The sequence below is a fragment of the Barbus barbus genome (assembly GCF_936440315.1).
Source record: "Barbus barbus genome assembly, chromosome: 2".
Lineage (NCBI taxonomy): Eukaryota > Metazoa > Chordata > Actinopteri > Cypriniformes > Cyprinidae > Barbus > Barbus barbus.
The window spans coordinates 15,613,239-15,630,440 of NC_136730.1; the positions used below are offsets into that span (position 1 = coordinate 15,613,239).

At 36.6% G+C, this 17,202-nt stretch overlaps 1 protein-coding gene across 3 annotated transcripts; it reads right to left on the reverse strand.

Annotated features, from left to right (window-relative positions):
- Positions 1 to 1,191: 1,191 nt before the first annotated feature.
- Positions 1,192 to 17,023, reverse strand: ap1s1 (adaptor related protein complex 1 subunit sigma 1). Of its 3 annotated transcripts, XM_079374596.1 has the most exons (6): positions 16,445 to 16,585; positions 13,513 to 13,691; positions 12,148 to 12,256; positions 10,802 to 10,939; positions 10,515 to 10,592; positions 1,192 to 1,516 (listed from the first exon to the last, which is right to left on the reverse strand). In XM_079374596.1, exons 1-5 carry the CDS (start codon positions 16,445 to 16,447, stop codon positions 10,545 to 10,547), a joined length of 477 nt encoding a protein of 158 aa, XP_079230722.1. In that variant the 5' UTR covers positions 16,448 to 16,585; the 3' UTR covers positions 1,192 to 1,516; positions 10,515 to 10,544. The 3 variants fall into 3 exon arrangements, with proteins under 3 accessions (XP_079230722.1, XP_079230721.1, XP_079230720.1); XM_079374595.1 differs by lacking the exon at positions 1,192 to 1,516 and having other exon boundaries at positions 9,376 to 10,592; positions 16,445 to 17,023; XM_079374594.1 differs by lacking the exons at positions 1,192 to 1,516; positions 16,445 to 16,585 and adding an exon at positions 15,534 to 15,759 and having other exon boundaries at positions 9,376 to 10,592.
- Positions 17,024 to 17,202: the final 179 nt, after the last annotated feature.

Sequence of the window (17,202 nt, forward strand, 5' to 3'; positions counted from 1 at the left end):
GACAGATACATCTTACCAAAATCAATCACTGGGCCAATGAGAGCTCGATCAAAAAGCATAGACAATCTATTAAATGATTACAGTTCACATGGGAAGGAATCCAGATCTTAATATCAGTGGTAACGTTAATTAAGTGAAAACTGAAAAAAAAAAAAAAAAAAACTAAATCTTGTAGGAATGATTAAACTGGCTGAAATGCTCCCAAATAAAATGATGCTTGTCAATCTGAAAAAGAAAAGTAAGGGGGAGGCATACACAGTTCTAATTTTCTTTAAATGGTTTAAAAGACTGTCAGATGAAAGCTAGGGGGAAAATGGTTGAGAATACGTAGCTGAACCAGTAGAGGAGTAAAGTTTCTGCACGTTACTGTAAACTTGCATCTAAAATGTGTTGCTTCTTTGAAGACATTATGAGCATTGAAAAAAAAAAGTATAAAAAAAGATGAATGGCTAGTGTATTCAAGTAAAAATGCCGTTAAGTCTTGTGAGGAAAAAATGTTTGTCCTTTCTAGATGTATCTTGTACGTAACATAATAAACATGCATTTGCTGGATGTAAATAACCGCATGTTGATGACTAGTTTTGCTACACAGAGAGAAATAAATAAACTTGACTATTTTTTATTAAGATTGTTTTTTTAATTCCTTCTTGGAAAGAACATGGTTGTGAGATTTGCACACATCTCATACATTTATTTACACAGAATTAGTTCCTGCATATGACACACTCAAATTAAACACAGCACAAATTGCTACTGTTACGTCCTTGGACATACAGTATATATATAAATAATGTCACGCAGTGATGTGTGACGGTGTTCTTTTCCCTTGCGAGTGTCTCTGGCTGTGTCCAAATTCAGGGTCTGCATCCTTCGGAGTACTCATTTGAAGGATGTTACGTCACAGCGCCGCGACGAAGGCTGTCCAAATTCGTAGGATCCTTCAAATGCGGCCCACAAATACGTCCTCCTTTTCCCCGAATTGGAAGGATGGGTGTGGTGGATCCTTTCCCGTCCTACCTATCCCATAATTCTTTTCAGCAGAGCGTAATGGCGGACGAAGCGAGCGGTAGCGGAGTGGGAGAGGAGTTTCTCTGACAAAACAAGCTAAAGTTTATGCTTCGGCTCAATGAATTTGTAGGAGAAATTAGTAGAATACTTAAAAACAAATACAAATAGGCTATAATGGCTTACCTGGATGTGACTGTCTTGTAGTCTGATATAAAAAACTCTCCGACAACGAGCAAAGAAAGTATTTAATTTATTTAATTGCTTTATTTCTTCCAAAAGAATTAAAATGAGGAGAATAACTCTTTGTTTGTCCATTTTCCCGCTTCTTGCTTGGCGCTGTCACGGTTGCTAGGCGACAGGATATGAGCAACGGGTAAGGGAGGGAACTGAAAGAAGGGTAGGCTGTCCAAATTCACAAACACCGACTTCCGGGTTTTGCGGACGTCGGAGGATCCCTCCTCCTTCAACCGGGTTTACCTTGTTCCATTACTAGATGGTACCATAATAGCTTATAACAGAAAGAGAAGCATGTTAACACAATATACTTTGACAACAAAATTTGCACATAGCACCAAAACAATACTGAGATCGGAGTGTACAGTTGTGGTCAGAATTATTGGAACCCTTGGTAAATATGATCAAAGAAGACTGAAAATTAACCTGCTTTGTTAATCCTTTTGATCTTTTATTTAAAGGTGCCATAGAATGCATTGATACAGTATTTTAAATTGTTCTCTGATATCTACACAGAAGGTATGTGGCTTAGGTAAGGGCAAAAAATATCCAGAAATGATTTTACATGTCCATTTACAACCCTAGGATTTCTCCCTAGAATGAAACGGTCTGTTATTGGCTTATTTGGCAGGGTCATGAATAATAATGAGCTCTGCTCTGATTGGCTGTTTCACAGTACGGCTCATCAGTAAGAAGGAAGCACAGGGAGGAAAATATATATTTAAATACTTTCTCTCGCAGTTATATCGTCGGGTAATTATACTGTATTATAAAACGCGGGCATCAGGGAGCCGTTATTAATATGCGAGGCATTGAAACTGCTTTTGAACGATCCATCGATCGCGTTATAGATTCACTTTCAAGAGACGCGATCACACAAACTATGTTTACATTATGGAGCAACAGTACTTACCACACATTTCACAAGATCAGATGCTTGTCAGTGGCGCTCAGGATCTGTGAGTCATTCGCCATCATCCTCATCTCTCCTTACTGAGAGTGAAATCGTATGTACTGTAACAGGCTACCGCTAGCAAGGAGCTAACCATGTCCCTTTAGTGGCTCGCGTTATTTGCTTTCTGTGCCTTTCTGAATACAGACACCAACCCATCCCTGCACTTCACACCCCCTGCACGGCCTGGAACATAACATTTATTTTCTTATTTTCGCTGTTGTCCGCGCTTGTTTATTTACAATACCTGCAGAGCTTCTGATGGTTCGGCCGGCTTAGAACAAGGGCGGGTTTATGCAAATGTTGGGGGCGTAGTGATCCCGACTGTTGCGTCACAGTCGGTGTTATGTTCTGATTCGCCTGTTTTTCAGTGGTCTTTTTTAATCACGAGATTTACATATGAAGGAGAAAACTATGGTGTTTGAGGCTCAAGGTATGTCATTTCCATGTACAGAACTGTTATTATTTAAATATGCCAGGGTAAAGACAGTTTTTCATTCTATGGCACCTTTAAAAAAAAAAAAAAAATCACAAAAAGCTAACCTTTCATTGGATAATAAGAATTTGAAATGGGGGAAATATCATTATGAAATAAATGTTTTTCTCTGATACACATTGGTCACAATTAACGGCACCTTTTTATTCAATACTTTTTGAAACCTCCATTTGTCAGTTTAACAGCTCTAAATCTTCTCCTATAATGCCTGATGAGGTTAGAGAACATCTGACAAGAGATCAGAGACCATTCCTTCATCCAGAATCACTCCAGATCCTTTAGATTCCCAGCTCCATGTTGGTGCTTCTTCTCTTCAGTTCACCTCACTCATTTTCTACAGGGTTCAGGTCAGAGGACTGGAATGGCCAGCAGAAGCTTGGTTTTGTGCTCAGTGACCCATTTTTGTGTTGTTTTTGAGGTTTGTGTTTGGATTATTGTACGGTTGGAAGATCCAAACATGGCCCATTATAAGATTTCTAACAGAGCCAGACACTTATTGATTTTTTATCTGTTGGTATTTGATAGAATCCATGATGCCATGTGTCTAAACAAGATGTCCAGGACCTCCAGCAGAAATATAGGCCCACAATATCACAAATACAGCAGTATATTTCATTGTACACATGGGGTACTTTTTATCCCTGTGTTCACCAAACCCATCTTGAGTGTTTGCTGCTCATTTTTTAGTTTCATCTGACCATAGAAGCCAGTCCCATTTGAAGTGCCAGTCCTGTCTGATAACTGAATATGCTGGAGTTTGTTTTTGGATGAGCTAGGAGAATTTTTCTTGAAATCCTCCCAAACAACATGTGGTGATGTAGGGGCTGTTTGACAATTTTTTTTAAGGTTTTCTGACCCCGAGACTCAACTATTTTCTGCAATTCTCCAGCTGTGATCCTTGAAGAGTCTTTAGCCACTCAAACTCTCCTTCTCACTGTGCATTAGGACTCTTCCAGGCAGTTTCATTACATTTTCTGTTGATTGGAAATTCTTAATTATTGCCCTGATGGTGGAAATGGGGATTTTCACTGCTCTAGCTCTTTTCTTAAAGCCACTTCACTAATTTGTGAAGCTCAATTATCTTTTGCTGCACATCAGAAATATATTCTTTGTTTTTTCTCATTGTGATGGATGATTAAGGGAATTTGGGCTTTGTTTTCCCTCCTATTTATATTTCTGTGAAAAAGGAAGCCATGGCTGGATAATTTCATGTTCATAATCACCCTAGAGTGCTCAAAATTGTGAATATGAATGGGAGTATACTTCAGAGATATTTTACTCTTAAGAATTTCTAGGGGTGCCAATAATTGTGTCCAACGTGTGTTTGAGAAAAACATTTATTTCATAATGATATTTCCCCCCATTTTAAATTCTTATTATCCAATGAAAGGTTAGCTTTTTGTGAATTTTTTAAATAAAAGATCAAAAGGATTAACAAAGCAGGTTAATTTTCACAGTCTTCTTTGATCATATTTACCAAGGGTTCCAATAATTCTGACCACAACTGTATTACCAAAAGGAAGTTAAACATGAACATTCAAAGTCCCAGAGTGAAAATCTTTCAGAGATCTCCTCTCTAATGAGCTCATTTGATCAGCAATTAGCCCAACAAACTGTGTGAGCCCCGGAGCCAATCAATGCCACATAACATCTTCCTAATTGCATGCCAGGTCAAATTTTCTCTTAGCTTTGATATGCTGTACATGAGCAAATACAGACACGTATGTGCACACACACATTATTAAGAGACAAAAGAACATTAAAACAGGGCCAGAGGACAGATTTACTGTTGAAAGGGATCAGGAAGGGAAAACAAGAAAGCAAGTGGGTCAGGGGTCTCGACTAATGAGAGACTGAGCACATTAGTAGAGACCCACTAACTGCTGCGTGCAATCAAAGACTTTCAGCAAGGAAGGCTGTTCTGGAGAGAGACGTCCCACTATCACACCACATGAGGTGTTTAGGAGTGAGGTTTGCTTTGCATTCATGTAAAAAAAAGGGACAGTTCACTGGGGGGGGGGGGGGCATTTACTCACCAAAAAAGATTTTAAAGAATGTTTTAAATGCTTTTGTTTATACAATGAAAGTCAAAGGGATCCAAAACAATATTGGTGAAAAACAAAACAAAACAAAAAAAACAGAAAATTTTAAAAATATCCTCTTTTATGTTCCGCAAAAGAAGGAAAATCATACAGGTTTGGAACGCTGTGAAGATGAGTAAATGATGAATGTTTTGAAAGAAACTCACCTGCATTAAAAAGCCCATATGAAGCCCAAACTAATTACCTTTGTCCTCGCTTGTGTTTAATTAGTTACCACGATATAATAAATGACTTAAATGTTTTTTTAATTAGTCTTTCTTTAATAAAACAATATAAGACCAATTTACCCGTGAAGCAACACAGCATAAGGTATAAAGAATTTTAATTAAATAATTTAAATAAGTGAAAAATTCTACCAGTAAGATGCACTTGTATAAAAATACATGAATTTTGACATTTATTCTGAAGTCAACAGTTCCACTTTAGCGCAATCAAATATACTTCAGCATATCTTTAGTTGGACGTCAGCACTATTTCTGCACAATTAAAGTGCATTATGTACAAAATTAGTTGTTTCAATTTAGCAGGCTTTAAGTAACCCAGTTTAGTACACCAAAAGTACAATTGCACCGTATTTTTATTGAGTACATAAATATGTAAATGTATTTGTAGTATACTTCGCATGAAATAAATGTATTTCAAATACGTTTTAGTATATTTATTTTTCACTAGGGAACGGTGACTTCAGTAACAGTCTTTTGTGGCTCCAACTTAACCTTGTCCTTAACCATTTGGTAACTAATATAATTCCATCTCTTAAAAGACCATTCAGCAAAAGTGACTACATGACAACCTCAAGGGTGCAACGACAGCAGTTTTGTTAACAAGGATATATGTAAAGTCCTTAGCACTTAATCACTTAACACCAGGAATTTTCCGTTTGCAATGTTATCATCAACGACTACTCAAGACAATGCTGTAAGCGAACAAGTAGTGACAGCTACAATTTCCCATGAATAAATCAATAAAACGAGAAAACAAAGGTTTTCATAAGGACAGAAACAAAATTTGACGAAGAAAGTGACAGACTAATGAAATGAATATAGTGGAATTGTAATTAACAATGAAAAGGCTTGTAATACAAAGATAAAGAAGTGGCGAGAGGTAGTCAATAATAATGTTAATGAAGAAAGTCAGGGGGTGGCTATGAGAAAGAGAAATAGAGAGAATGGGGCGACAGAGAGGTTGATAAGGAGAGCGCAGCCCACGGAGGAGCAATGATTCATGAGTCACATGGTTTAGAGGTGAGTCATACTTGCTTTACTGCAGAACCCTCAGCCTCCAACACACACCGACAATCTTTTGTCATATTCACTTACTCAAGCACAGCCACTGGGAAGAGTTGTCGTCAAATTCAGTCTAACAGACTCTATAATGCCACCCGATTCAATTAAATATAGAGATAAAGATCTAACAATATGTGTTCAATCCGATCGTGCACAAATCAGGCAATTTTGCACACTGACAAATGCCAGAAAAAAAGCATGTGCACTTAAAGAGAAAAACACTCCCTTTTTGTGACACCTGCGCACCAGCACACAAACAAAATGACAAACATGATTTCCTTGCCCTGAAGGCTTGCCCAGAAAACAGAGGAATGAAAATACACTTTGTTCTCTTGATCAAATATCAAATCTTGTCTGACATTCTCTATGACTCAAATCCCAACACCCCCGATGCAGGGGGAAAAAAAAGCTCAGCATAATGGGAAAACCCACGGAAAGCCCATATGTTCCACCTCCGCTAAAAACAATCTCTGCCAAGTCCATCAGCGTGTTGGCCTGGAGCGGTCTTCACATTTCATTATGGAGGTGGGAAGCTCTAGGGTGGGTTTGCCTGTAAACGCTGTCCCAAGATCAGCTTTCACTGGCAGTCATCCGAACGAAAACCTCACATCGTTTAAAGGGCAAGTCTGAAACAATAAGGCCAAATTCCAATACAATGGACTGCTCATCGGGACAGAGATTTTCTATAGGGTACCATTTCCAGAAAGGTCTCAAAGGTTAACCTAGACCTCTCAGGAGTCACCTTTATGAAGGTAAAGAGAGGGTGAGACTCACTCTTTACAGTGGATGAAAAGTTATGGTCCATAAGGATAATGAGAAAAAAGTAACAACATGACATTAAAAATTCATCATGAGGTAGGCAGAGAGGCCAGGCAATTATGACAGGCGGAAGGAGGTGGGGGAGAAAGCGAGAGAGAGAGAGAACATGCAGAGGCACTTGGCAGAAACTCAGTTTCCACTGGAAATGCGATGGTGCCAGATCGATGGAAAAAGACTCATACAGGGGAGAAATGAGGGCAGTCATCCATCAAACATGATCAGTGTGAGACCAGTATATTATACTTACCTTCATAAACTGTGCTCTACAGAAGCTAAACACTGTTTACGGTAATCACAAAGACAAGTTTGATTAACTTTGCAATTATAATGACTTACTCATCAAATGACACACTGCGGAAATGCGTCTGCTGCAAAAGGCCAGTTTGAGGATGAGGCGGTATGTTTTGTTGGCTGTGAGTTTCCAGAATTTCCATTATCCTGTGAATTTCTACAGCCAAACATGACGGAACTGTTGCAACAAAAGCCAACAGATTGCTGATTACTGTAAGCATCCATATAATTACTGGGGTAAAACCCTCATATCTATCTCTAAAAGGTGCACTTTAGTACCTAGGGTAAACTTTAGGGGTAGACAGGGTATAAAAGTGTACTTTTAAAGGAATATACAGGGTTAAGCTCAGTCAGTAGCACAAATTCATCAAGACATTTTAACTTAATGTCACTTCAGGACAAAATAATCTAACACCTCGAGTGAAAAAGTGTCCTGTCCACCAACATAATTAGACCAGATGTGGCCTTTTTTTTTTTTTTTTTCTGTGCATATTTCTCTTCTGATTCAGGTGAGATTACTTTTTCACTGGAGAAAACATTATAGATAGAGGACTCATATTTTAGCTGGAAGAAGTTGAAAACATAATGATGAATTTATCACAAACGGTTAATTAACGGATTGGAGTCATTTGGAGTACTTGTGGATTATTGTGTGGTGTTTGGACTCTCATTCTGACGGCACCCATTCACTGGTGAGAAATTGATACATGGCTACGTTTCTCTAAACATTCTGGTGAAGAAACAAACTCATCTACATCTTGGATGGCCTGAGAGGGAGTAAATTTTCATTTTGGGGTGAACTATTCCTTTAAGGGCAACAAGCTGTTGCCCTTAAACAGCACACTAAAAGTTCCAATGTTTTCACATTTATATAGTGTAGTAAAAGAAAAAATATGCATCATTTTACACTGAATATACATTGTTTTAGGCCCATTTTAATTACCTATATGGTTTTAACTTGGTTTATACTTTTACATGGAAAAAACAAGCTCTTTACCTAAAATCCGACAATAATTTTCAACAACTGGAAAATAATATAAAGCATTTTACACAGAATTTCATGCACTACATGAACGCTGCATGCATATTAGGGTAAAAAAAACACATTAGTGGACTTGTAAACAAGCATTATAATCCTAAATCCATTAAAAAGATGAAGACGCATTACATTTGCATGAAAAACCACAGGATACACAATTAGTCACTAAGTGGCGCAGAAATGCAATTTGACAGGAGGGCGAAAAGCTGAAAGGCACATGATAGTATCCCTACAGTCTGCTGTCCATCTCCACTGAGAGGAGATAAAGGAAGACACTGACCAACAGCTGAGCTTATATTTAGACAAAGCAAGAAGGGCTGCAATCACGCTGTGGGTCAAATCGTTTGACACCTTCACACTGATGGTGGTGAAAAACACAACAGATTTCTGTTTTCATAAATCCCCAACCAAGGGAAGGAAACACAGACAATATCAAGACACTTTGAGAATGAGAGATGAAGAAAAGTGATGTCGAAAATAAAGCACCTTCTATATTACCGATGCAAATGATTAGCTCATTAGTCTTTAACATCAGTAGTGTGGCGACTTCCATCTTTTTAATTATCACAGACTTCATCAACATAATTATTTACTTTAAAAGCATGTCTGTTGACATTATATGAACATGTGTCTTCACCAGTAATCTCTTTTTATACTTTTCCATTGCACCTTCATTGTCTTTTTCTTGGCACAATGGTGGTGCAGTCAGCTTCACTGCACCACTGTCACAAACGACCGACTGGTGACTCATCCACTTACATACTCAATCTCACTCTCTCTCTCTCTCTCTCGTTTTCTCTCTTCAGCACTCTTTATCTTTGCTCCACACACACAAATAATAATGCATTCCTGACAAAGCATCCTTTTTTTGTTTGTTTGAGGATGCAAACATTATACCAACAGAGGTCACACCATGATGCATGTAAAAAAAACAAAAAACATGAAAACTGGTTAAAAGAAATTCTCCGCAAGTTTCCTCTAGAAAATTTTAACAGCTGATTGTGGGTATAAAATTAAATTATAAAAAAAAAATGGAAAGGAAAGAAGTAAAAGGAAAAAAAGTTGAATTTAATATAAATAATAATATATTAAATAAATATAATACAAAAAATAAAAACATGAAAACAGATGAGGAAGAAAAAGTCATTGTACTTGGACGTTTAGGCTAAATTTATTATTTATAATAAATTTTAGGTTTTATTATTTATAAAATTACATTCACACATAATTCTGTTTTAGTTACCTGACAGATTTTACACAGGTATAAACATGCCCTCATGCTGAATTATTCAATCGCTTAAAAAAAAAGAAAGACAGTTCATCTCAAAATATTCCCTTATTTCACACCACGTTTAAAAAGCTATGTAAATACATCACATTTAATATCAAAGCCCTCTTTTGTTATCTGAAACAAGCTACAAAACTCCCTTACTTATTACAACTCCACCGCAACGCTTACAGTCTGAAACACATCTTTGGAAAGCAGGATGTAGACCAAGATAAACAGGAAAGAGCTTCGGTGCCATTTTGTGGTTGAGATTCTGTGACCCGTTCTCGAAGTAATACACATTCAGATGTTTTATTACTGTGGCTCAAGGGACAGAAGGGAATGAATAGACTGCACAATATGGTCCATTCTGTATTGTAGCCATTTAAAAAGGTCCATTTAATATTCCTCCCATTTGGTGAATATATCCTCAAAATCGGTCCATTAGAAAAAAAAACATTAGATTTACTTATGGTCCATATTCTACAATAGCACTTCATTTAAAGTGGTACAAGTACAAATATTTGCATCTCACATAAATAAACATGGTTGGATGGTCAGTGTCATTGTTTCCTGAGCAGCTACAGCAGATGTATAGTAATGGCATTTAGGAAGATTCAATTTGAGGTTTTTCTCTACTACAGATAGCTTTTCCAAAGCAGGTCACTTGCTCAATGTAACTAAACTAAAAGCTGAGATTGCATGACCTGTTGTTAAAATGGCAAGGCTCAACTCCTTTTTCTAAATATGCTTCTGATTGCTAAATCTGAGTGTCTATCTGCTGTCTAACTCTCTTTCTACAGTTTCTCTTAAGAAAGAGGAGATCCCAGCTAGGCAGCCATTTTAACATGTAAAAGACAAAAAAGGTTGGAATTGAAATACAATCACATGCTGATCTCAGTAGTACCAAAATTTCCCCCACCTACCCTCTTTTTTCCCCTGTTCTCCTCCCACCCTTTGGACCCATTCTCAAACTCCCCTTCACATTAGCCCACGTGTCGCAGTAGTACCGAAATTTACCATCTGTGTTGACTGCATTGGAAACTAGTACTAGGCCAGCCCCATCTCCTCTAGGACGCTCCTGGGTGACTCATCCTCCTGTCCGGAGAAAAGAAGATGAGGGTTTCCATTAAAGGGTTCCTCACAGTGTACATTACACAATGCAGTGATTACTTAACTTGGCAGCTTACAGTGTGCAATGCTCAGAAGAGCTGAGAGGAGCCACAAGACAAGAATTCAAGTAACATGTTTGGACTTTTCCATGCAAACAACACTCAAAACTGCATAAATAACACGCATACACACACCTCTTGCAGAAGGTCGGCCTGTTCGATGGCCTTGAGCACGCTCTTCTTGGATGTGTCTTGAATTTCTCCCCCCATAAGAAACTCGTCCAGGATAAAGTAAGCTTTCTCAAAGTTAAAAATGATGTCAAGCTCACAAACCTACAATGAAGACATGAGCACAAACTTGTTTAGATGCACAAAATCTGGCGATATTCTAAATATGAGTGCGTCACATAAATGTGTTAACCTAACTGAAATAACCCAACTGAGTCAAATGCCAGTTCACGGAAATATGAATAAGACAGTAGTTATATGCCTGTATTATTTAATGAGTATCCTGTCTCAAGTAAACATTACAAGTCTCTCATGCTCATCAAGGCTGCATTTTTTTAAATGCAGTAAAACAGTAATATTGTGAAATATTATTACAATTAAAAAATATATTTTTTATTTCATTATATTTTAAACATGATTTATTATTACTTATTTTAAAGCTGAATTTTCAACAGTCATTACTCCAGTCTTCAGACACAGATTATTCTTCAGAAATCATTCTGATATGCTGACATTTCTGATATTACCAATGTTGAAAACTGTGCTGTTTAATATTTTTATGGAAACCATGTTACATATTTTTCAGGATTCTTTGATGAATACACAGCATTTATTTAAAATAGATTTTTTTCTAACATTACAAATGTCTTTCCTCTTAGTTTTTAAATGCATAATGCATCCATTTCTTTCTCTTAAACGTTTGAACAGTAGTTTACATGGAAAGTATTCAAATTTGATTAAATTACATCATTTAGGACCGCCACTTACTTCATTAACTTTTTCGTTAACTGTTTGCAAACCAATAACTGACTTGACTAATTAATAATGAAATTAGTTATTAAATATTTTCATCATCAAAATTAGTTGTGTAAACCCATAACATCAATGTATGTTAATAAATGGCAAGAACAACTTTTAACCTGAAAAATCATGTGCATGGTAAAGTGGTCAGAAAGGAACATTGTGGATGTTATACTCCATTACAAATGTAAAATTATGATGCACAAGGGAATAAATGACAGGCAACCAAAACAGTCAGGTAATTAAAACAGAAAACCCATGTGCACAACAGCAAACAATATCAATACAGCGAGATAAAAAGCATCATGTGACATTTACAGAGAAAAACAGACATAGGATGAATAGCAGCATAAAAGCAGAGGAGAGGACAGACAAAAAAGCAAAAAAAGATGGGAAGCAAAGAGAATTTCACAGGCTTTGGGTTGCTGTGATGTGAGGTATGAAATAGCAAGAAAGGAGGAGAGAAAAAGAGAGGCCAGATGAAAGAGGGGTGGTGGCGAGGAATGACTCACACTGCCAAAGTACTTATCCAGCAGCTCCACAAAGCGATGGATGACCTCCAGGGTAATCAGCTCATTGTCCTGCTCCTCCACCGCACAGCAGAAATATAGACTGGCATACCTACACACCCACACACAAACACACCCCAATAAATGTAACCCAGGCAAAAAGTGTATATGACAGCAATATTACAGGAAAATTAGAAATGTTGCCAAGGCAACTAACTGAACATTCAATTATGTATATATATATAATATATAAATAAATAAATACAGAAATACTAACTAGAAATAAAAAATATCACATAATAAAAACGAAATCTTAATAAAAAAATTAAAAACAAATGAACCCTCAATAGCAATAGTTAAAATGACTAAAACTAAAAAACAAAAACAAAAGAAAACATAACATGTCTAACACAAAAAAAAAATTTGTACAGTATAAAAAGTATAAAAAAATAACATTTGATTTAGTTATTAAATTAAAAACAAAAATAAAAGATAATTCAAAATAGTACTAAAAATTATAATAGTATATAAATAATACTAAAATAACATTGATTCAAATAGGGAAGCACAAAAAGTGATAACCGAAAGCAATAACGCACAGCAGGTGCTGGTGGAGTAGACATGGTGAATGCTGACAACAATGAAATGAAAGTGACTAGATCAATGTGTGCTGCTTCACTAGCTCTGAAATAGTCAACACACTCCCTTAGTGTGTGAGGAAGTGACCAACCAAAACGTAATAAGGATTGAGCCAACATGGATTCATGACTGCAGAAATGTTATAGTGATGGTGTATTGAGCTCTAAATCGAGCCTCAATGACATTAAGTTGCTGTCAAATCAAGTACATATCAGATGGAGTGCAGAGGTAAAAAACAAAAACAAGCATCACACATAATGAAGAATAGGGCAGCTTTACTTTTAGTGCCCCCTTATGGCCAAAAACAATGACCACCTCTCTAAACCTCTTTTTATAGTCTATCCTGAGTGCAGTGACAGTATTAGATGCTTACAAAAAAAAAAGCCACATTATTAGCAATGCAAAGGGGCACTGTGAGAGTTCACAAGAGGTTACTAATGAATCAAGTCAAACAGGTATGTGCATGTGCGTAGGTGATATGAAATGTATTTTGATGTTTCAAGCAATTTCACTCTTCAATAATGACGCATTAAATGAGTCATCGTTCACAATAATTTGATGTCCGCTTCACTAGACAGTTATCTCGGCAAGAAATAGGTGTATAGTCTGTGTCCTATGTTTTATTTAGTACAACCTTTTATGTGTATGTGAGAAACCGAGAACAAGAAGCACATTTGCAGCCGACATTTCTGTCTCACAAAGGCATCAAATGTATGCGTGGTTTTCTACCTCTTGTAGACTATCTTTAGATCTCTCCATTCCAGGAAGCTGCACATTTTGGGTTTTCTGGCCAGCACCACCTGCATGAGCTCTCTGACCATCTTTTTCTTGTCACGCTCAGCTGTAGCCGTGTACCATTTCTGGAGCCGCAGCTTCCCCTGCCGGCTGAACAGAAGCATAAAGCGCATCTACAGAGAAACAGACATAGAGAAAGACAGGAGAGGATCGCATAAAGAAAAAAAATAGTTATTTCATAAATACCAGACAATACTCCATTTGGCAGAGAAGCTAAATAAATAAATGAATTAATAAACCAGTCTCTGGTAACAAATAATTAGAAGTGTTATTATTTATGCATTATTATAGTACTGATTAATATATATATATTTTTATATGTTTGTGTAGTTTTTCTATTTTAACCTAAACTTATTTAATTTCAGATAATAGTCAAGACTTATATTTCTGATTCATATTTATTTGTTTTATATGTTTGTGTAGTTTTTTTATTTTAACTTTTAGTAATTTTGTTATGTGGTTTTGTAGTTTAAAAACAAAAAATTATTAGCTTTATTTTTTTTATTTCAGTTTTAGTAATTCTAGTATTTTAACCTAAACTTATTTCATTTCAGATAGTAGTCAAAACATTAATACTTTTGTATGTTTTTTTTTTGTTTGTTTGGTTTTCATTTAATATTTATATTTTCTTTTTCAATTATTAAAAATGTTTTTTACTGGCAAATATTTGTACTTTACAGTAATAACGCTGAACTGAAAAAAACCCCCCAAAGATATATAGCCTACTAACAATTGTTCACTAAAAACAGGATGCGTGTTGCTAAAATGACATGCTTTAGTGTGCCTCATGCTATACGTCATTAAAAACCTGTTATATGATCATTATTATACATGGAGTTACGAACTACTAGTTTTAAAAATGCATACATCGCCACAGAACTAGGCCAGAAAAGGCCAAAAGAGAAGATCTAGTGACAAAATTTGAAAAACTGTGACCTAAAACATGAAATTTACCTTACACATTCAAAAAAATGACAACCTAAAATCTTGATGTTGGTTAAAGTTGGTTCATGTCCATGTTATTTGTCGACTACCCATGTACAAATGATGATTCAAATGTTGTGAACTATGCTTGTAACCAGCATCTGACTTATCAGAAAGGCGTAATGGAAAAATTGTGTAACAAAAAAAAATATTTTTTTTCCTAAAATAACTTCAGCGTCATCCATCATTATAAAATTAGAAAGTGAGCTGGCCTATACATTTCAGATGTGTTAAATATTTAAGAGGAGAGCTGAAGAGCACTGCATCTGCTCCCATCAGACATGGCCCACATTTCCAACACGCTGCATTCAGCTCAATCCACTCGAAAGGCTATCCAACTATCACATTTCCTGATCAAAGAATAGTAGGACACACTATGATTAAAACCACAAGGAACAGACATGGAACACTACCCTAAAGCACAAGTTAGTTTATTTGAGAAGCATTTTTACCAGCTTGCTAAATTGAGGACTTATACTTTGTGCCAGAATTTGTCAGCCTACATCAGCCCTTGAAATAGACTAAAAATGATGCTTTGCACTTTGCAATGAAAGGCTCTGTTGCACAAGAGACGTTTCATATCCAAAAATAGAAAGACATAAAAAAAGAGAGATGTGGGAAAAAAAATTAATTGGGGCCAAAGACTAGAATAGTAACCTCCTAAGGGAAGGAGAGACTATCTTCTTCAATGCTATAAAAAATGTTCCTGGTTTCAAGTCCATATTTAGCAACCAAATCAAGTGACAATTTAGCATCCACACATACAGACAAGTTTGTTAAAACCGTGCACTGTCTTTACTTGATCAATGCTATGTCTTATAACACATGTTAGTAGTTTAAACACAAATAATGAACATTAAATTGAATGAATTCACACATTCATGAAATTCTACTGTTAATAAAGAACATTAAAATCTACAGAACAGACAATCAGATCACCATCTACTGCTAAACTACACATCTTTACTTACAGCGATGAATGCTTTCTGCTGTTTTTCTAGTGCCATAGAAAGAGGGGAAAACAAAAGGTCTTATATGGAGAAATAAATGCTCTTTAGGTTGATACTGTAGTAACGTGTTTATCTCATGAAGTCCAGGTCAGCCAGTTTATTGATCATGGCAAACAGCGAAATGATGAACAGTTTGGACAGCATACAAAGACATTACATTTTACTTCCCTCTGCTATGATCATTAGTGCTTTCTTCAGTTAGTACACACTGTTGTATGGTGTCTTGGATATTATCTCTCAGAGCAGCACTTCCTTTCATGCTTAACTGATTAAACAAAGGAAATATGTTGTGAAATACTTCCACAATGGAATATTTTTGAGAGAACACACTGTTATGACTCTAAAAACCGCAGTGAAATGTATTGTGTGGGATTAAAGGCAATCTTCTGACTCACAGTTCATCTGAATCTCAAATACAAAGCAGCAACTAGACAACCGTTTCCGGCTCGAATCAAAAGTCAAAGGACAACTTTAAAAATAGGATCTCGAAGGAAACCTTGATGAAACGATATATCAAGTATTCAGGAAACACCTCGAATGAACGCCAAGCTGTGAATAGCGTCTAGGTGATTAATTAATAGTCCAAATTTAACATATCAAATCCAGCTGTCAAACTGACCCGGCTAGTGAACAAACGCTTTTCAATACATAACAACGTGACAATTTGACAGTGTAACGTTATTTGAGAGATGTAAACCACACAAAGCGTCCAAACTGAACAGACCACCTAGGGCCCGACAGGTGAGCTGTACATTTTTAAACAGGGTTTGAGGTGTCCAGGTAACTGTTAGCTGACTGTACTAACTTAGCCTTAGCTAGCTAGCTCTACCTGAGAAAGTGCAGATTAATGTCGCTATAAGAGTAGAACTTACCATTCTGATGGCTTATTGAGAGCAGTCAGGTATTTTCAGTGAACAGCAAACCGGTTTTTGCTCAATACCGCAAGATATTATCAATACATGTCTATCTGACTGCTCGTAGTTTCAGAGCCCCATTGAAGCTGCCTGTAGTAGAACGAATTGTTCGTTTGAGTCGGATCTTTTCAGTGCATCGGTTAATCTGATTCATTTACGACTGATTAGAACATTTGGGATTACAAATAAACATCCGAATGAATTAAATTTACTCGAAAACTCGTAATAAACAGCAATGGCCCGGTTTCACAGACAGGCTTTAGACTAAACCAGGATTAGGCCATAGTTCAATAAGGACATTTAAGTAATTTTTATAAACATTCTTAGAAAAAAAACACTACTGGTGTGCATATTGAGACAAAACAAAGGCACTGATATATTTTAAGATCAGTCAGCGCAAGTTTATTTCAGTTGAAACAGCTGGGTGTTTATGTATTAAACTAATCCGACCTACCCCTAAAAGCAATCCTAATCCTAAACCTACCCTCACTGAGTCACAGAATTCGGTGTAACAACGGCATGGTGTAAAAGAACAGCAGAGTCGGCTCATTTGAACAAACTTTATGAAGGAACCGATTCGCGGAACTTCCCGTCACTAGAGAGGAGTTAGGTAACGTCATCACCTCCAGTGCGCGTGCGCTCTGCGCATTCCTGTCTCCCTGAGATCCCTTGCAGAAAGCCCGCTTGCTGCCTTTATAAGAAACGAATTCCCGCTT